The sequence below is a fragment of the Ptychodera flava genome, chromosome 19 (assembly GCF_041260155.1).
Source record: "Ptychodera flava strain L36383 chromosome 19, AS_Pfla_20210202, whole genome shotgun sequence".
NCBI lineage: Eukaryota > Metazoa > Hemichordata > Enteropneusta > Ptychoderidae > Ptychodera > Ptychodera flava.
Genome location: NC_091946.1, coordinates 13,548,079 through 13,568,693, shown reverse-complemented (window position 1 = coordinate 13,568,693; position 20,615 = coordinate 13,548,079). Strand labels below are relative to the sequence as shown.

The following is a 20,615-nucleotide window of genomic DNA, read 5'->3' as shown; positions in this document are numbered from 1 at the left end:
TTTGCGATTACATCCCTTTTAAATATGCGGCTTTACCATAGTTGCGGGGATTGAAACAATTGATCAAAAAGATTGGGGAATTTGAATTTTTAAGGTATTAACGGATCTTGAAAAAAATTTCAATCGTGATTCCTCCATATCCCCACCATTATTTGTGAACGCAGCCTTATTAAATGACCAAGTCACAAAAAATGATATAAACAGCGTTGGCTTAGTCTTACCATTGGCGCATATCGCGGTAAGTCAAAATTTTAGTATTATCATCTCCATAGGGAGCAAGCACATGAGTATTTGTCCTACGAAAGAGAGACTGTGAGAGAGTTATGTTTGACGGCGCCTCCAACGACTCTGTTCGGAGGTGCTTCCCTACCACGTAGAACTTAAGGGGACACGCGTATCGCAAATTATAAGTTCACACAGGAAGTGCAAAAGTTTGAGCTACACCACAGGAGCAGTTGAAAATGGCTGCATCTTTGGAGGCAAAAACCGTGTTAATAACTGGTTGTAGCCGGGGCATCGGCTTGGAGTTTGTGAAACAATTTGTCCGACTGTCATCTCCTCCTGTACATATATTTGCGTCGTGCAGGTCACCAGATACCGCTTACGTGAGTATTCGCTGCGTACGTTTCGACTCGTGCCTTCCAAATTTGTAAGGTGAACATTTAATGACCTGGGGGCACTAGTGCAGAAAAGTGGGCATACACCTTAGAATATAGCTTTCTCTATATACGATTGTACTGTGGCGCGATGGGCCAGGGTCATCGCTACAGAACAACCGCTGCGAGCCAACCATGCAATGTAGACTTTTTCGGCAGTCATTATGAGTGGGTGGGTCGGAAGAAATAGAGGGTGGCCCATCATGTAAAACTTTACCCTCCCCTGATGCCCTTAACTAAAAGATAATCCTCCCCCTCCCCGCCAAACTAAAACTTTTGAAATGTGTGTAAAACCTTGACAGAACTGCTCACTTTGTTATGTTACAAGATTTAAAGGGAATTTGCCATAACTTTAAGGCATACTTTTAATTTTCTTGTTCTGTGTATCAAATGCTTTTGCCTGTCCAACTCCCCATAGTAGGATAGTATGCAAAGTATTCTACCTGCCATTAGCGCTTCGGTCTGCTGATGTTTAGTCCTTCAGTCAGTTTGATACCTATATGCCCACAGACTTGGAGCATGTCTATCTTTATCTGTACAATTATGTGTTCGCCGGTACAGCTGAAACCACAAGACTGATTCCCCTAGACATGCACCAAACTAGCTGTAGCCAGTAACACACAGCCCAGCCATGCAGACTCTGAGCTCAGTAACTACTGCAGAGCGTTTTTGTATGGACGAAACCTGGGTTAAAACATATACCCGGGAGTCAATCAGATTTCTAGCGAATGAAGTTCTTATTCTCACAATTGTTTCTTTTAAACGTGATAAAAAAGTAGACGTATGTCTTGCCTGATTGAAACATTATGGTACGGCGTATTCACGCAGTCATGACCAGAGGACCGGGCATACACAGCAAGCAGTACCCACAATGTACGCGTCAGTCGCCAAAGTATATTGCTTCAATCTGGCGATCTATACTAATGTGACAGTCTGCTGAAGTTCTTTCCTTCATTTCACTCCTTTTTGATATTTCTATGCCCACAGTCCATAGGCAAGTAAGTCTACATGGGGGTTCAAACGAGACAAAAACAATCTGCTATTTAGGCAATAGGTCACAGTGAGAGAGACTGTGAATAGGTTCTGTCGTCGGCAAACGGCTCCGTCATTGTTACAGCTTGTAGGCATTTGAAATGCCCTTTGGAAAAATGTGCTCTTTTGCAGCAAAGAACAGTATATCGAAGAACAAGATTGGTCGTCAAGGTCCGCATGCAAAGCTGGCCGTCAAAATGTAACTTCAGCAAACGGCATCGATAGTAAGCTTAGGTGAATCCCGAACACTGCGTCCTTGATCTGGAGCCATAAGCAGGATGTGTCACTGTGAGTGTGTTTTTTTTTTCACAGGTGGATGCACACAGTAAAGCGGTGAACAGCCGAGTTAATGGTCATGACCATTTATTCTTTCTCGCGATGGTTTATTTATTGTGTCTAAAACCGGGATGGAATATATGCATGGTCACCTATTCATTCAGTATCTTTCAACATGTCAAACAATATAAATAGTGTCTCGTATCAAACAAAATCCATGAAAAATGGCCGACTTTGTCCCTTTAAGCATACAATATACAAATATTCAGTTTATTCACATAATCTGCATATGTGTTATGCACACTGTCAGTTGCATTTCAGTCAGGTAAATCGAGATGTCACTATGCAATAACGCTGCTGAATATTCATACTCAGGGTGTGTGAACAAGCTGAAAGTATTTAAGGTGAAGTACTACGAATTACGTCAAAATTAAGTTGTGGTGTCATTTTCTTGAAACTTTGCACAAATATTCTTGGAAGTTGTGCAAGTGCAAAAATGAAATAAAAAATGGGGGTCACCACGCTTGTTTCCATGGAAACGGACGTTAAAATGGGTCGTTAGAAATAAATAAAAATGATATAATTCACTTAAGGTAGAACGCACCTCGGGGACAGAAATTCGGGCCTGCAAATTTTTTCAATTTTCTTCTGACCTACCACTTGTGGGGGCTCATTTTGAAGCTCTTGGCGAAAGAAAAGTTTTCACCGTCTTAGTTTTTTGAAAATCGAAAATTTATTTTTTCCCATAGAGTTTACACAGGGATGGCGGCCATTTGAATTTCAAATATCGAGAAATCGCAAGATATTTGTCTCTCTAGTACCAAAGTTTGCACGGTGACCCCTGATTTTTATTCTTGCTTTGGTAAGAGAATGGTTCAAAGTTTCACTGAGGAAAATATGAGCAAAAGTTTAAGTCTTTCACTTTCGAGGTGCATATTACCTTAAACTAAAGAAAGCAATTATAAAACGCTTAGCAACTGAGTTAATTTAATAAATACCAAGACTTAAGATCCATATCTATCGAATGTATAGTTTTCATGATGTTTGTGAAGAAATTTTAACATAAGTATCGATTACAAAATGACGATATCGAAATTTATCACTACGTAATTTTCGAACTTTCTTCCTGTCGCTTTGAATGGTGTCATTTTGACCAAACTTGGCGAATAACTCCTGACATAATACCATTTAGTTTACACTTTTAATAAAAGGGTGTCACCACGCTACTTTTTACAATATCTCCAGGTGAATGGGTAATTTGCGCCATATAAATGGGAGAGAAATGTTAATTTTTCGGTCATATTGAATAAAAACCAGTTTCCTAGGGGTCAAAATATGACAAGGTTATAGTTCACATGTATTTCTAAGACACTGGGTCAAAAAATTAGGTAAAAACGCAATTTCAACAATGACAGGTGATGTTAAATACATGCGCTATAAAATAACCCTTTGCAGCAGGCTGGAGTTAAATCTGCGCAGAAACGTTCTAAAGCGTGTGTGCGTCCGAATTCGTCGCCCTTTACCTTAAACATAATTTTGAAACAAAAATAACAACAAAACTTGGTATCAATACACAATACAATTTTAGATTAAATATCAAGTTCAACATACCTACTGAAAATTCACGTCTTGGTTACACTGTATGGATAATGCATTTGTTGTGAAGGTAGCCATATAGCAATGGAAGTAAACGGCACCATTACATTCAAGCAGATGCATTTTATTCTTTAATTGTCAATACTATTTTTGAAGATCTATACACCTATTGTAACTTTTGTCCATTCTTTATTGCTAACTGACAAGTCTCCTTACCTACAGTGTGTTGCATTTCGGCTTGACCCGGTGTACAAGTATATTTCAATCACTATCATGAAGTTCATATGCCCTCAACTTCATCAGAGTCAGAGTCATATCTATGTCACTGTCACTGCCGATATACAGTGATCGTGCCACTGCCCTTGGGCAGTAGTAGGGCAGTAGCTGTATTGATTTTTGATAATTTTGTCACTATTTTTGTTCAATTTATCAACTTGAGTTCTTGTTCTACTCACTCTAGCATGTTTAAGCGTTTCATATTCAGCTTGCCAACACAGCATGTGTACATGTACTGTGCATTTGTATTATTGACAAGTGAGTGCCAGTCTGGAATCTTCTTTAATTTTAACCAGGCTTTGTTGACAAGTTGAATACTGATCAGTAAAGATTCTAAACTCAAAAAGTGTTTGAACTAATGAAATTTTTACTTTCAGCAAATTTCCAAATTTTACACCCTAAATTTCAGAGATTAAAAGTTTATTTGATAGTATGTTTCAACCCTCCAGTATTGTCAATTTTGTACAATTTTATAAGCATGCTGCAGGATCTAGGTTTAATATATCTTGTACTTTTTATAATAAAAATTCTTCGGTAAGTCACCGTTCTCAGTATTTCACTATTTGGCATAGTGTAGCAAGAATTCACAATTTGCATACTCTCTCATGATAGTTATTTTCAAGGGCGCTCTTCAGTGAATTCAGAAACCGACCAGATTTGGATTAAATCTTAAATCCAAAAAATCCCCCACGCATTTCGAAACGAATCAAATTAAGAATTGCCTGGAATATGGCTCTACACACTGCTGACAATACTTCTATAACCACTACAGGATATTTATGTGTGCATCAAAGAGAGGTATATTGTAGAATATTTGCGAGCCGAACTGCGCAATGCATGTTCATCTCTTTTTAGCGTACGTCCATTTTAAATATGCGGCTACATGAAAGTTGGGAGACTTGAAAAATTTTAATCATATAGATTAGGGTGTGAATTTTGGAAGGTATTGATTGGGTCTGAAAAACAGATTTCAATCTGGATTCCTGCAAATGCAGCCATATTTGAGAAATAGTCATGCCACCAAGAGTGTTGTAAACATCGTTGCTTATTCTTTCCATTGGCAAACATCACAATTAGTCGGAATTTTAGTATTATAATCTCCGTAGGGAGTCAGCACATGAATGTATGTCCTTGGGAAGAGAGACTGTGAAAGATTCGAATGTATGGCTGCGCCTCCAACGACTTTGATCGGAGGCGCATCCCTGCCACGCAGAGGTTAAAGGGCACACGCGTGTCGCCACTTAAAGCTTTCACGGGAAACGTGGAAGTTCGAGCTACATACCACAGGAGCCAGTAGACAATGGCGGCATCACTGAAGGCAAAAACAGTGTTAATTACTGGTTGTAGCCGGGGCATCGGCTTGGAGCTTGTGAAACAAATTGTCCGACTGTCGTCTCCTCCTGCACATATATTTGCATCGTGCAGGTCACCAGATACCGCTTACGTGAGTATTCGCCGCGTATACTTCAACTCGATCGTCCCTTCCATTCAAAATTTGTAAGGTGAACATTTGATGACCTGAGGGCACGAGTACAGATAAGTGGACATACACCTTAGAATATAGCTGTGAATTGTGTTGTATTCAGCCTCCTCTATGTACGGTGGTACTGTGGCGCATCGACAGCACGAGGGCCAGAATCATCGCTACAGAACAACCGCTGCGAGCCAACCATGCAATGTAGACTTCTTCGGTAGTCATTATGAGTGGGTGGGTCGGAAGAAATAGAGGGTGGTCCCTTATGTAAAATTTTACCCTCCCCCCTCCGCGCCAAAATAAACACTTTGAAATGTGTGTGTAACCTTGATAGAACTGCTGACTTTGTTACTTAGGCCTATATTACAAGAATAACTAATAAAAGGACATTGGCTGTAACTTTTAGTCATACTTTTAGACTTCTTGTTCTGTGCATCAAATTTAGGTATGTTAATGCATGGGCATAGGCTTACATACATGTAAAATCAGTTTGAACATACTTTTTAATCAGACCTGGTCAGAAAATTGTGAAAATTGCCAAAAATATGTTTCGCATTTGATTAAGTTGAAATTTATCATAATATATTACCTAAGTCAGGTCACGTGACCATAATCTGTTATTTTCCCGCCAAAATTGTATATTGCAAATAACTGAATATTCCAACCGCTAAACATCAAAATATTTAAAATATTATGACCAATTAATGTAAAATGGGATGGGAACTTGTGTTAGAACTAGTGGCAGATGCAAAATTATTGGATTTTGAATATTATTTCTTCACAAAAAACAACAAATATAATATTTTTGACGTTTTACATGAATATTTTGAATATCAGAAAGAAGTATAGATAGAGTTTCATGAGTGCCATGTATTTTTGAAAGAATATGATAGATGTTGTTTCAAAAGTGCAAAAAAATCAAGAAAATTTAACGGTTTACGGTTGGAATATTAAAATTAATAAAGACGTAAATTTTGGCGGGAAAATATCAGATTTGGTCACGTGACTCAACTCGTCAAGATTTAGGCAGACATTTTTTTTGAAGAATTTAATAATTCCAGTAATTAGGCCAAATATCAATCAAATCTGGTGGTTTTTAAAGATAATTGATCATTTTCTTACTTTTGGGCTTGATGGGTACAAACACCCATGCATTAACTTACTTGAGGGGGGCCGGCCGCTGTTGCCTATCCAACTCCCTATAGCATGATAGTATGCGAACTATTCCAGGTGCTATTCTGCTTGTCAACAAAGCCCATACTTATGTAATGACTATTGTTACATACACTGTAGGACATAGCTGTAAACTTGTGTTTGTATTCAGCCTTTCTCTATGGACGGTTATACATGATAGCTGTCAACACAGGTGACGGGAATTGCAAGTGTAGCATACATAAAGAGAAGGGCATCTCTCTATGTATACGACACTGGCTGTGAATACGTTCATGGTGCTGTGGCGTATTGATGGCGCCTGGATCAGCGTCATCGCTACAGAACAACTGCTGCGAGCCAATCAATGTAGGCTTCTTCCGTACTTTTAACGACATCAGTCGGTGTCGTTGATTTAGCTCTCAAAATTATGAAATAAATTTGTCTTTGAATAAATAAATATATACCATCTTCATCACTGACTATCTACGACTCATTTTCTACTTCTGCTAAGTACCTCCACAAAAGTATTGTCAAGCATTTTTTCTCAATCGTGTAAAGTCCATTGAAACGTTTGAGAGGTCAAAGTTCTCAATGCGAGGAAAAACCGCCGACAGCTCGAGGAAAATGCTTGAAATCGATGTTTTTATTGTAGAGATGTTTTAGGCAGGAACAAAGAATAAGTGGTGATAAAGTGGGCACGGGTCGAGCTAATCAAAAGCAAACATGCTTTCATAATTTTGCGTGATAAATCAGCAAGTGGGGATACTGATTTATGTCTATGACTGTCAGCTTGCCGCGGTCGAGTGGCGCCGACCCTTGAACCGAACGAGATCAATTTTCTGTGGGGACCATTTTTGGTCACGGCAGCCACAGCAACGCTGCTAGACACCCCCGATCTAAATCGGCAGTTTACTTTTAAGACACCAATATCTTGTCTTGTCGAAGGGTAGAGATTTACATCTGTAAAGCTATTAAATTCTCTGTCCATTCTGTGATAGCCCGTCCTTAAGGGAGATATATTTATTATCTCCAGATCACGAGATAATATTTTTGTTGTTCAGAAAATCAACAAATTTGTTCGAGCTTATCTCGTTTTATCTCGAAATTATTATTTTCATTTTCTGAAATATTGAAATACAATATTAGCATGTAAGCCATTATATACTGTCCGGAAACTGACAGTGAGTGTATATACATGCCATGGCATGTCGCTGAGACACATATGTAGACAAATATGTGATGAGTTCTGTTAAGTTTTCTTGATATAAATATAATCTGCATAGTAACATGTTCCATAATGTTTTTCTCTATATGATCATGTGAAACTTAAGCGAAACCTTTGATATAAGGTGACACAAAAACGAGAATAAATGAAGAAACACAATGCGAGTGATTTTACCCTCATCTGGCTCTTCTGTATCATAAAAAATAAGAATACATGATGGTTTTGGTTTGTCTTCCAGGAATTACAACAGATAAGCAAGGACAATCCATCTGTTACAGTGCTCAAAATAGGTATGTATCAAATATTTTCTTCAGACCTTCTTGTCTACATATTCAATGTTTCATTCAGTGCATAGTATTGAATTGAATGGTTTGGTAAATCAATACTAAGTGATATTTTTAAAAAACAGCGACTTTGCATCATCGGTTCGTAGGAAATGACGTGTGGTTACCCCTATCTTTTTTTATATTTTTCAATATTCTAATTTATCGGAATTCAAAAGTCCCTAATATTGTAAAGTATGGCAACACTTCATCACCTTTGCCCATTTTGCTGTCAAGTCTCCTTATCTTCCATGTGTTCCTTTCTGGCCCGATCTGGTGTACAAGTCTATTTCACTATCATGAAGGTCATATGTCACATAATTTTATCAGAGTAAGAACTTTATCTCTGTCACACTGCCAATATACAGAGACCGTGTCACTGCCCGTAGGGAAACTAGGGCATTAGCTGTATTGATATTGATAATTTTGTCACTATTTTTTTAAATTTATCAACTTCAGTTCTTGTTCATCTCCCTCTAGCATGTTTAACAGTTTCACAATCAGCTTGCCAACACAGTATGTACATATGTAGTCTGTGCATGTTTATCATTCACAAATGAGTTTCAGTCTGGAATATTCTTCAATATTCAACCAGGCTTTGTTTACAAGCTGAATATTGTGTTTCAGCATGCTGTAGGGAGAAACCAAGAAACGTTGTTTTGATCCATTGAATAGAAATATTGAAAAAATATCAACCATTTCAGCTTCTGTCCCCTGTTACAATACACTACTTGTTGTTTCCCAGACCATGAAAATTCAATAGCATTCATTTTATTTGACATTTTTCGAAATGAAAGTAATGAAATACGATAAAATCAATCCAGATTTCTTTTAAGAATTATTACTGATATTAGAACCATGGTATGACATAAAAATGTTATGCGTTTTTTAATTGAGTTACCTACCTAAATATGGAATCTGAAAATGTAAAAATTAGGGAACCAAAATATTTTTGAATCTCCCTTATACCCAGAGCAAAACCTTCAAGCCCCCTCTATAGTACCTCTAGAATTTTTAAGTTCCCCCTGAATTCCTCTTTTTACAAATGCATGCACTATTTTGCAATACGATCTAAATGGCTACTTGGTGATCATTTCGTGTCAATGTTTTCATTTTTGGAACAGTACTTGAACATGAATGAAGCCTTTATCAAATTGTTTTGCATACTATTTCTTATTTGTTGTCGTAAACAATTTCTCTGAAATCACTGATTAAATAGCTTTGAAATTTTAATTCATTGACGATATTTAAAATTACTGACATCGAAAAAGTTCTTCAAAATGGTCAAAAGCTTAGTTTTCTGTGATTAAATGCCAGACACAACCGGATAACTTACCAGAATAAATTTTTAAAATCTTGGAATGCAAATTTACTTCGATAAATAAGAAAGATGTTTCCATTTCCAGATGTTGAGGATAAGTCAACCATTGAGAATGCAGCCCTGCAGGTGGAACAGATACTTGATGGAAGTGGACTTAATTTGCTGATAAATAATGCGGGAGTTCTCTTTGAGGAAGAGAAAATTGAAGATGTCAAGGAAGAAACGTTGATTTTAACATATAAAGTGAACACAGTCGGTCCAGTGCTTGTCACCAAGGTAAGAAGTCGTATTCTTACATACATATGAATTGTTTTATCTCTAAGGTGTAATGTTCAAAACTTAAGTATATATGTACATATACGCACTAGTATTCAAAATACACCAGGAATGAACTTTAGGGGGTTTGCTTACGAGAGTGGAATATTCAGGTCCTTAAAGGCCCGATAGCTGCATCCTTTAGCATTATTTTTTGTGATTTTACTTCCAAACTAAACAAGTTCACGGGAATGTACTCATTTAGGGGTGTTTATACTGGTAGAATAAACTGCCCACTTTGACTACATGTGCAATTTCGAGCAAGATAAATAATAAATGTTTGCCCGAACATACGATGGCGCCCTCATGCAAATAAAGCAAAAACACAGTATGCAGTGCATATATGCATCGGAATCTTCACAGAAACAACAGAGTAGTCCAATATAATGCATAGTGCTGAATATTGTCCACTGGGACACCATAGGCTATATTTTTTTTGTAATATTACAAATTTTTAAAAATGGCGGGAAATCAAAATAACGGTTAAATTTAAATTTACTTGTCCAATTCATCAGTGCTAAAAGACTATATCATTTAAATCTGTAGAAGTTAAAGAAAACTAGAGAAAATAGAAAGCCTTTTTCAGGTCGACAAATTTCAAGAGTTACAGGGACTTAACTTTAATGTAATATCATATCATATCATATCATAGAGAATAGTACAATGTAATGTATTAATAAAATATTATGTAATGTAATGTAATTTAGTATAATCAGTCCGAATCGTTTCCAAAATTGGCGACTCATTATGATAATGTATTCCAGCTTTTAGCCAATCATCGACCAGATTACATCATTAATAAAGTGCAGGTCACGCCAGGTCACAAATTACGCACCAGTTTTGGGCCGCTTATTAAGCCTGTCTTATGAATTTCGACAAATTTCCACTGTCAAGATAATTCACGTGTTCTGCAGAAGGTCATGGCCAAAAACGAGTCCGATAAGCAGAGAAAATAATGGAAATATATACGCCCAGTTTATCGATTTCGCTCAAGTATCGAGAATCTTTTTGTAGACAGTGTTGTGTTGACAGAGTGGCCATTCAACTGACAGAATAGGTAGAATCTTTGATCACTGTCATCTCCGATCTGTTTAGGTACGCTACTTATGTTTTCGCAGGACTTCAGGCCGGGTCCGAGGATCACAGCAATATATGGGGTTTGGTTGTCTGGTTCGCGATTTTGAAAATGTGTGTTGATAGAGTGGCCACATTTTTGTTCGAAATTATGATAGAAAACGGTGCGATTAATTGTCATTTCACAAACGACATCCGTATTCCAATGAAATGTGCAACTCCAAGTGTTTTGGCAAAACCCCTCTTTCACAACTGACAATTTTTTTGACACAGATCTCTGATAATACACGAAAAAATTATGTGAATGGTGCAGCGGAGGAGTATATGGCAAGATAGAGTTCAACACAGTATATTCGTACGTAACCATAGACGCATGTGGAGGTTGCCAGGAAATACAATTTTTTACTGATGGAGTGCTGGCCGCTGATTGGCTAATGATAGGTAAAAATATTATGGTATAGCGTCGCCAATTTCGGAAATGACCCGGACAGATAATATGATATAACAATACAATACGACATAATATAATATAATGTAATATAATATAATATAATATAATATAATATAGTTATATATAATCCCATGGTATTTTTCTCTGTTTGACGTCATCGTATACGAGTGTTTTTCGCGAAGCCGTACAACTTCGAGCCGAAGGCGAGAAGTTGTGCGGCTCCGCGAAAAACACGAGTATACGATGACGTCAAACAGAGAAAAATACCATGGGATTATATATTTATCACATGAACAGTCTTCTTATTTTTCTTTTAACGTGGATGGATCAAATTATCGTAACAAATTGCATGAATTTCGTCGCGATTTGTGTTTACCTACGCGGATTACTTTCATTTAAAGAGTAAAGCGGCCCGTCACCCAGGAGATACTTTCATTCATAAATCCCATCAAGCTGAAATTTGCTACATTAAAGGGTATTTCCACCAACCAGACGTACGGATTCGGTCACGTGAACGTGTCAATCATTGTCTCGCGCTGTACCGATGCCAAGGCAAGTTGGCCATCGGCGGACATAGCTTTCACCGTGCTAGCGACGGATAACCATAGTACTCAGAGTTACTTAGAATATTTACAATTATATTTATGAAGTAAATGAGACGACACGATCGAAACAGTAATTCTCATTCTCAGAGATGCCGTGGCTTTCAAAATATCACACAAGTTTACGACCTTTGCGAGCGCGAAAGATTCCGTTCGATGACACACTCATTGCATGTCTGTGCCAACAACGTTGCCGTCACCGGTCTCTGCCGGTGTCAACTCGTCAATCCCGATCTCGGTCATCAATGTTTTCGTCTTACGAACTTTGATGTTTGCATTGACACATATCTCGTCCATGGATACATCCTAATTTTGTTGGCGGAAACCCTGTTTTGAGTGTTGTCTGAGTCAACTTTCGAAGTACATGGGATTCCACAGCGCTGCACACAGCTCGACAGCTTATGTCTTCGCTACAGCATTATGCCGCGCTGCAAGTTTGATTCCCAGCGAGACTTTACGGAGTTTTTGTGTGATTAAGGAAATTGGTCGTTGTTAGTCGAATGACTTTAGGCTTGTGCCTCCAATGTCGCTTTCCCGAAGATTATACTATACTCATTTATTCAGTTTGAGGTGTAGGTTTCGGTTTTATCGCCAACCGGGGTCGCCAGGTACGACGTCCACACGACTCGACTGGAGCCGAGACGTTACTGAGCCATTAAAATAACGATCGTCGGTATCTCCATTCGATTCTCGGGAAAAGCTACTGTTTTAGCGACTTGAAATTTCGTTGGACAAATATGCCTTTATGTTTCCATGTCTGGATTTATCGGGTCACCTTTTTGTAAAAATAACGTGCGAGCTAGCACGGCATCGATCACAACAAATATGTTCGTGTCGCGACGCCTGCATGTATGAACGGTACCATGAGAGAAAAAAGTTCCGGTTGATGACGTACAACAGGGGTAATTCGGATTTCTTATCCGTCCTGTTCTACGTCACACAGGTGGGAATTCGGGCCAGTTCATGTGATAATATAATATAACAGAACAGAACACAACACAACACAACACAACATAACATTACATAATAAAATATACTATAATATAATATGATTAAGAAGAAAAGAATATAATATTGTACACTGTAATATTATGCAATATCATAACCAGTATATTGATGGCGCAAATGCAGTGATCTTATTGGTCAAAACGCAAAAAGAACCGTGGTATATTCGAGATATACCACGGTTGGAAGGAACACGTGCGAGCTTTTGGGCAAGAGCAAAATCCATTTTTGAAGTTCAATGCCAGAATTTCAATATACTGTCATGATATAATAGCAGTAAATCACACCAAGCGACGGTGTACAACTAGGTTTTGGCTAGGGCACTTCATATATGCACTTGCTATCACTCGTGCATATAAGTCCTGAATTGGTCAAAATCTCGTGGTACATCGTCGCTGGAAGTACTTTATTGCTTAATTATGTCAATGGTATAAGGACAATTTTGGCCGTTACAGAGTTTAATATCGTCACAAATTGAAAAATTTTCAAAGATAGTATTTTTTTCAAAGCAATACTAATCGGTGTACGCTAATTATTGCTCGGTTTTGGTAACTACATAAGATACCCACTTAAGTACAGTTCTGAGCATCAACAATCCTAACTATAGGTATAAAAAAACGAGTAAATCACTTTTTTGATATAAATCAACAGAAAGTCATGTTTTAGCATAGCAGCTTCTCACACAGGCAACCATATTAACATATTCGTTAGTACCTGTCGATTTGCAAGAGTCTAGTTCGAAGTCACAGCCTCATTTTGATGAAAAATGAACTATATGGTACAAAACGCTATGGTAGACAAATGCATGTCGATATATGTTAACCTTCTATGCCAGTTGAGAGGCTTGGTGTCAAAGAAATTTCCATGACATTTTCTTCATTTGTGTTTTTATGACATGATATGATATGATATGATTTGATATGATATGATATGATATTTTATGATATTTTATATTTTATGATATATGTTATGATATTATATTACATTATATGTTATATTATATTATATATATTATTTTATATTATATTATATTATATTACATTATATTATATTATATTATATTATATTATATTATATTATATTGTATTATATTATTTTATAGTATAATATATTACATTATATTATATTATTTTATATTACATTATATTTTATTATATTATTATAATATAATATTACATTATATTTTATTATATCATATTATATTTTATTATATTATATTATTATATTATATTTATTATATTATATTATATTATATTATATTATATTATATTATATTATATTATATTATATTATATTATAAAGTTAATATAGTATCAACTCGTAATTTCGATTTCCACAGAGGTTTCTGCCTCTCATAAGGAAGGCAGCACAGACCTATGGTAAAGATGAGTATAGTACATCACGTGCCGCAATCATCAATATATCCAGTAATTGGAGTTCAATTGATATCAATGAAAGTGCTGGCTATTACAGCTATAGATGCTCTAAGGTATGTTTTAAAGATAAGGCAAAGTAAAAGCTAAATTTTTTACAGCTTTTCTTTTGGCTAGAATGTTTTACAGTTGACCTGCAATTGCCAAAGTTCTGAGTTGGCTCAACTAGTAAACAATATATTCATCATTGATAATAGTTTTCTTTGATACTTTGCCATGATTACTTCTTGACAAATTATACCAAATAAGCATGTGGAAGAGACATGTTGTTTAATCAATTTTCACTCTTTACCATCACATTGGACGATCATTCTACTTTCAAGATGTAGTTTGCAATCAATGAATCATCATCAGTTTAAAGTGTTTAATGTGTATGTCTTCTAAGCATTGGGGTGCCACCACATTTGTGCACGGGCGATAGCGGGTGGATATGTTTAGTGACCTTTTGCCATAATATATTGTGGTATAATATTAACGCGAAACACTGGTGTGACACATTCCAAAGAGGACTGTTCCAACCATGCTACATTACGAATACAGCACTATTCTTTTTCACGTTTCAACAAATCAGATCGCAGTTTTTGCATCATCCTAGGATGATATAATTCAACTTTGAATCCTCTCTTCAAAGGCTGCATTGAATATGGTTAGCAAGAACCTTAGCATTGAAGTGGAAGCTGATAAGATACTGTTGGTAAATCTGCATCCGGGATGGGTCCGGACGGACATGGGAGGACCTAATGGCAGTCTTTCATCAGAGGAATCTGTCAATGGTTTGATGAATGTCATGGCAACAAGAACAAAGGAACACAATTCATTGTTGTATGACTTCACGGGAGCGTTGCTTCCTTGGTGATACGTTTTCAGAAACCAAATTACAACTGATATATTGTATGTCACTGGAAATCGAGTCGATCTTCCACGTGTCAGAATAGCTAACTAATCGTTTTAGATATAATGCATTCGGTTCGTTGGGCCTCCTCAGTGCAACCAAACTCTTTCTACAGTCACACTTTTTTTCGCCCTTTTGTTCATGATCAAAATCTTTTGAAGTGATGGACGCGTTGAGATACAAATTTGTATCGTTTTATGAGGTGGTGTCTACGTAAATCGTCTTATTGTCATGTATATCCGATTATTCCAAAAGAAAATTGAAATGTACTGACATCTTGACAACCAAGTTGAAGCTATTCGTACACAGTGAAAAGTCAAAGAAAAAGTCAGAGTATTACTTATTTGGGGCCAGTAGCTCTAGCTTTTGCTGATTTTTCACTTTTTAGCTACTACAGACTAATCTATAGAAGATATTGGGATGGGTATCAGTCTGTGTATTGGTGTGTCTAGAAGGATGGATATTTTTTTGTCAGAAGTATCGTCATAACCACGGGTCAGACAACTTTGATGTTTGGTATACAGGTCCTTACATATTTTGTCAAAGAATCATTTTCTTCCAGCGTTCTTGTTTGATTGCTTTGATCTTGATCCGAGGGTTACCTTCTGTCAGATCTATTAAAATTGTGGTAAAATTTTCATATTGTATTTTTGGAGCAGTTTTTTGGAATTTTTGGGTCAAAAATTATTTTCTCTGAATTAACTATTCTGATTGCTCTGAAACTTGGTATTCATATACCTTTAGGCAGCCTTAGTTGAGTGTCTTCTAATTGACGGGAAATTTTCATGGGCAATTTTTTCCCCATTTTTGATTAATTTATTTTTTTCTCTTAAATCGCTCGTCCGATTGATTTGAAACTTGGTATGCATGTTCCCAGGGGTAGACTTTGTTAAATGTACTCACTCTGGTCTACCAAATCGAACAAAATGTGAGACACGTGTCATTGACGCTATATTTCAGATTTGGCCTTTTTCTTGTGATTGTAGACTAATCTGATGTCATTTTGATCTCTACAACAATAAAAAAGATAAAAAGATGAAATTTTGTCATTTAAGACTCCTTTGTAGACTTTTGTTTGAAGTTTTAAATGAAGGCACGATGTAAGAAGTGAGACGGTGTGTTTTTGGAAATGAGAATGTTTATGCTCATCTGAATAAATTTATAAGATTAGAAACAAACAACCATGCGATGCTTTTTCTTTTCTGGTTTGGGATGCGTAAATCTCACCAGAGATTTCATCTTTGTGTTAAAATCTCACCAGGATGTCACTTGATGTCAACCCTGGCAGTGATATTATACCAATGATGCGTGGTATGTGATGTTGACCACAAAAATATAAAAACAGACATGAAAAGGTCACTCAGATAGAGATTTCTACAGAGATAAATAGTTTCATTTCAAGTGATGTTTTTCATCTTTGTGTTAAAATCATAGCCATATCAGCCACTAGGCCGCTTGCTAAAACATTTACTTGGAGGGGTTTAAGCTACTGACTGATGTTATTTTGATCTCTACAACTAGGTAAATGAATATCGTTTATTGTGAGTTCAAGCCCCTTGCAAGGTAGTGCATCTAGCAAGACTGGTGCCAAATTTGACGGCACCTTATATACATGTTGTTCTTGCAGGGATGTAATAGCACTTAAAGGCATTGAGCAATATCAAACTATTGACATTTTGCATATTTACTACAACACTTCAGAGAATAAGGTATGTTAGGGTCGTGGATGTATTTAATTTATGGGCCTACGACCAGAGAAGTGTTCGAAACTTGTCATGTTAGTTTCTCATTTCGCGAGAATTTTGTTGACGTGTTCAGGCTTTAGTGGCTTGAAATTTTGTCAAGGGAAATACATATTTTAGCCTTTTAGCTAAGTATTAACAGAAATTGTTTTTAACTGTGCAGATGCAACTACGAGTCGTGTAACACCAGAGGAAGCGGCAGAAAAAGATATGGCCGTCAAATATGTGCTAATCGATTTAATCGGGTAATTTACATGTTGAAATTGTCACCAGTCAGGGTGCGATGGCCTTTTGCACTTTCAACATTTTTGTTACATTCGTGAGACAAACGGTAAGCATTGCAGTAAGTACATCTACAGCAAGTATACTGCATTTTTACTGTAAAATCAATGACTTATAGCCACTCCCGCCGTACGTTTGCATCATCGTCAGATCTAAAGGTCCTTAGACCAACATACATGTATACAAACCCACAAACCTACCTACATACCTAACTACCTACCTAACTACTTACATACGATACATACGTACGTAAGTACATACATACATACATACATACATACATACATACATACATACATACATACATACATACATACATAACACATGAAATCGAGAGGGAGAAAGTAAAAAAGTAGAGGGAAGTCGGGAAATAGCTTACAGCTAGTGTAGCCTAAACCCCGTCATCATAGATTGTCAGAAACTCAAAGTTAGCAAAGAGGGCTCACAATAACAATAACAAATAGTTCTTTAAATAAATAAAAGAAGAAAAGCGCTGAATTTATTACAATATCGTAGAAAATCGCTTAATTACCACATAACAAAAGTGAAACCTGTTACTGATTGATCAAATGTCTGAAAGTTTGTTTGAAGTTATGTAAAGAGTTTGTGTAATATCAACAGGAATGTCCTTCTAAACTCTTGCTCCAGAAAAAGAACAGCAAACTGTCCTGAATTTGTCATTGCATGGTATGGACGTTGGTTTTGAAGTTGGCAATTTCTAGTATTATAGTCGTGACAACTGACGCTGAGGTAATCTGAAAATGTATGTGGTGAATGCTTATGAATCAAGCTGTAACAAACAAAGGAATCTAGGAGGAGTTTAAAACATATGAAATATTAAGTTCGGTGAAACAAGGAGCTCAGTGGTCTATGGTTGATTTGAACATCATCGTGCGAACAATCATTTTCTGGGCTGCTAAGATACAATTTAACCATGAGAAGTAAGTGCTTCCCCAAACTTCTAGGCCGTAGCTGATATGGGGAAGTATAAATGCATTGTACAAAAGTAACAAAATGTGTACAGGTAAAATGGCTCTCAATCTGTACAAAAGTCCACATTTCTTCCGAATAATCTTATTTACCTTATCAATATGTTCAGACCAAGAAAGATGTTTATCCAACAAAATACAAACAAAAGGGGCAACATCAACTTCTCTGATTTGCTCGTCACGAATGTAAACAGAACAGAGTAAGCATGACAAAGATTTGAATCATCAACGAATAAACGGAAATAAAAAGTACAAGAATTTGGAAGATCATTTATATTTATTGAAAATAAAGCCGGACACAACACTGATCCTCTGACACATTGACAGTTGATTGAACAAATTGAGAACTGTTTTATAAATGACTTGGTATCCAATGAAGGCAGGGGGCCCTAAACCCATAATGCTCACGTTTTGAGAACAAAATGCCCAAAGTAGAATACTTTTAGGGGTATTTATCGACTTTGATATATACATACATACAGATATATATATATATATAAAAAATATATATATATATATATATATATATATATATATATATATATATATTATAACCACAACTTGCTTAAAGTACAAAGTAATAATATCTGTTACTTAAGTTTCATGCATCCCACAATCTTCAGACAGAACTAAAAGTATCCATAGCTCTACACTCTCATTCTGTTTCTAAGTGGTGTTAAATTTTGATAAAGAATATTTGTCTTGGTAGCGGCAATTTGAAACTAACTCACAGCTTTCCATAACAAGAAATATCGGAACTGCACACAGCTGTCAAAGTTCCTTTGGTCTTGAAAAGACGAGAATCACGACTTTGATGTCTCGGGTCAATTATTTACAAAGCAACGAGTTACCCTATTATAAGCAAACGATGTCATTTTTGTATATCAGAAAAACTGCACATTATCAATGCTGACATATCTACGCTGTTAAACAAACTCTTTGAGTTTGTTTCAAAATTTCGCCAGAAAAACAAATGTTGTTTATCAAATTTTAATATCACATAGAAATAGAATGGTACATCCAAACAATGTAAATGAGAGTGTAGAGCTACGAATACTTTGATTTCTGTCTAAAGATTGGGGGATGCATCAAACTTACGTGACAGATATTATTACTTTGTACTTGAAGTAAGTGTGTGTATGTGTAGTGTGTGGGGGGGATTGGGGTGCGGGTGTGGTTGTGTGTGTAATATGACCAGGTCTGACAAAGTAGTCGGGAGAATAAGTCGTCTATTGCTATATATATATCTACTTTATTAATAAAGTAATAATAGACAGTGGCTAATAATACTTTGGTGAGAGACCGTGCATTGAGTCCAGTGAAGTAAAGTGTCTCTGTTGAGGGTGGAAATGTCTCTGATTAAGGAAGGCGAGGTTTCCCGAAGATAAAGCTCTTTTGGCCGGAAAGGTGTCAATTGGTCGCGAAAAAGGCACATGATGGATTAGACGCATTGTCTCACGAATCTCCGGTTTGTAAAATAAACAGTGATAGGAAGCGGTGCCTCGAAGCTAAAATCTTAAAATCTTAGAAGGTATGTAGTTTCAGTATCTACAGTAAGACACTGTACTACTAATGACGTAATAAAAGAATATATTGGGTCACCGAGCTTGATTTTCTACAAACGTACTATTAAAATCATTGTTTTTCCATGAAAGATTCTCTGACAATAAATATATAAAATTATTTATTTCAAGTTCATGCAGTGAATGACATGTTCACATTCTCGTCGTACAATAACACAAAATTAAAATTTTGTTCAGTAAAGATTCTAACTTATATGAAAACATGTTTGAAGTAATGGATTTTTTTTTATTGTCACCAAATTTCCAAATTTTACACCAAATTTCTACGATTAAAAGTTTATTTGATAGTGTATTTCAACCCTTCATTATTGTCAATTTTGGATAACTTTTATAAGCAGCGTATAGGTCATATATGTCTTGTACTTTTTATTGAAAAAAATCTTCAGTAGGTCACCGTGCTCAGTTTTTCACTATTTGGCAAAGTGTAGCAAAAACATACTCTGTCATAACCGTCATTCTTGATGCTCTTCAGCCGGTTCCATTGAACCGACCAGATTTGGATTAAATCAAGTCGCTTTAGACTGATAAATCCAAAACTCCACTCATGAATTTAAAAATGAATTAATTAAAAAATTGTCCAAGAAATATGGTTCTAGAAACTGCTGACAACATTTCCATAACTACTACAGAATATTTCTGTGTGCATCAAAAAGGGTAGTGTCGAATATCTGCAAGCAGATGCGATTGGGGGACTTAAAAAATTTTGATCACATAGATGAGGGTTGAATTTTTTAAGGTATCGAGGGGATCAAAAATTCCGATCGCGATTCCTCCAACCTCCCCCCCCTCCATTATTTAAGAAAGGTCACGTCACCAAGAGGGTATAGACAGAGTTGGCTTTTTGTTGCCATCAGTGCAATTCACAGTAAGTCGAAATTTTAGTATTATAATCTCCATAGGCAGCCAGCATATGAGC

The 20,615-nt window shown here is 36.4% G+C and overlaps 1 protein-coding gene across 1 annotated transcript; it reads left to right on the top strand.

The window, feature by feature from the left end:
• The first annotated feature begins 5,061 nt into the window (after positions 1-5,061).
• Positions 5,062-16,284, top strand: LOC139118643 (C-signal-like). The gene is made up of 5 exons (XM_070682063.1): positions 5,062-5,280; positions 7,926-7,977; positions 9,417-9,607; positions 14,118-14,267; positions 14,843-16,284. Exons 1-5 carry the CDS (start codon positions 5,137-5,139, stop codon positions 15,065-15,067), a joined length of 762 nt encoding a protein of 253 aa, XP_070538164.1. The 5' UTR covers positions 5,062-5,136; the 3' UTR covers positions 15,068-16,284.
• Positions 16,285-20,615: the final 4,331 nt, after the last annotated feature.

Coding starts and splice junctions, on each gene's coding strand:
- LOC139118643 (XM_070682063.1), top strand. CDS start 5,137: ATGGCGGCATCACTGAAGGCAAAAACAGTGTTAATTACTGGTTGTAGC. Junction 7,978..9,416: donor TGTTACAGTGCTCAAAATAG/GTATGTATCAAA, acceptor TTCCATTTCCAG/ATGTTGAGGATAAGTCAACC. Junction 14,268..14,842: donor ACAGCTATAGATGCTCTAAG/GTATGTTTTAAA, acceptor CTCTCTTCAAAG/GCTGCATTGAATATGGTTAG.